This window comes from Papaver somniferum, unplaced genomic scaffold (assembly GCF_003573695.1).
Source record: "Papaver somniferum cultivar HN1 unplaced genomic scaffold, ASM357369v1 unplaced-scaffold_20111, whole genome shotgun sequence".
NCBI lineage: Eukaryota > Viridiplantae > Streptophyta > Magnoliopsida > Ranunculales > Papaveraceae > Papaver > Papaver somniferum.
The window spans coordinates 1-641 of record NW_020630056.1 but is presented as its reverse complement, the minus strand read 5'-3'; the positions used below and the strand labels follow the sequence as shown (position 1 = coordinate 641).

At 43.2% G+C, this 641-nt stretch overlaps 1 protein-coding gene across 1 annotated transcript in view; it reads right to left on the bottom strand.

Annotated features, from left to right (window-relative positions):
- LOC113339211 (structural maintenance of chromosomes protein 4-like) overlaps nucleotides 1–635 on the bottom strand; it is a gene marked incomplete at its 3' end in the record, with an annotated part of 922 nt that extends 287 nt beyond the window's left edge. The window contains exons 1-2 of the mRNA XM_026584520.1: nucleotides 480–635; nucleotides 67–154 (exon numbers count right to left, since the gene is read on the bottom strand). Of these exons, the coding sequence (XP_026440305.1) occupies nucleotides 67–154; nucleotides 480–506 (115 nt within the window). The remainder of the gene's footprint in view (nucleotides 1–66; nucleotides 155–479) is intronic.
- Nucleotides 636–641: the final 6 nt, after the last annotated feature.

The following is a 641-nucleotide window of genomic DNA, read 5'->3' as shown; positions in this document are numbered from 1 at the left end:
CTTTAGTGAGTCTCCCAAGCTCCTTTTCTTCAGCAGATATAACAGACTTTAGCTCCTCTAATCTATCTAGCTCTTCCTGTTTTGGCTGTGACGCCGCCTTTAATGAATCAAGTTGCTTCTCTATATATGCATGTTGTTCTCTCAAACTGCTCACCTGCGCAAAAGAGACACCGGTTACTACATTAAACCCAAGAGAACTGTGGATATCAAGACAGTGTACACAAATTACAGAAGATAAAATAGCATGTACTGCGCTGCACATGGTTGCCCCAAGTTAACAATTGAGCATTTCCAGCCAATAAAGTCCACACAAATCGCATGGTGAGCTGTTCATAACCCATTTGGAACTTGGGTCACGAAAAGCAAATGCGGATACAGACTCGGTCCACTATCCCCCACCAATTGAATGGTAGGGTTGTTTCAACCGTTGTTTAGCATGAGTCACCAAAATCAGACTCCAAAAAATACTTGTGTATTACCTGCTTCTGGCTTTTGGCTAATTCCATTTCTAGACGGGATATTGTTCTCTCTGAAGCCTGGTAATGTGCCACTGCATCAGCAATCTGCCGGCGTAAACCATCTAGCTGATCAACAAGAGTAGCATGCTCTTTTTTAGCATTCGAAACAGCTTCTGGAGGCAC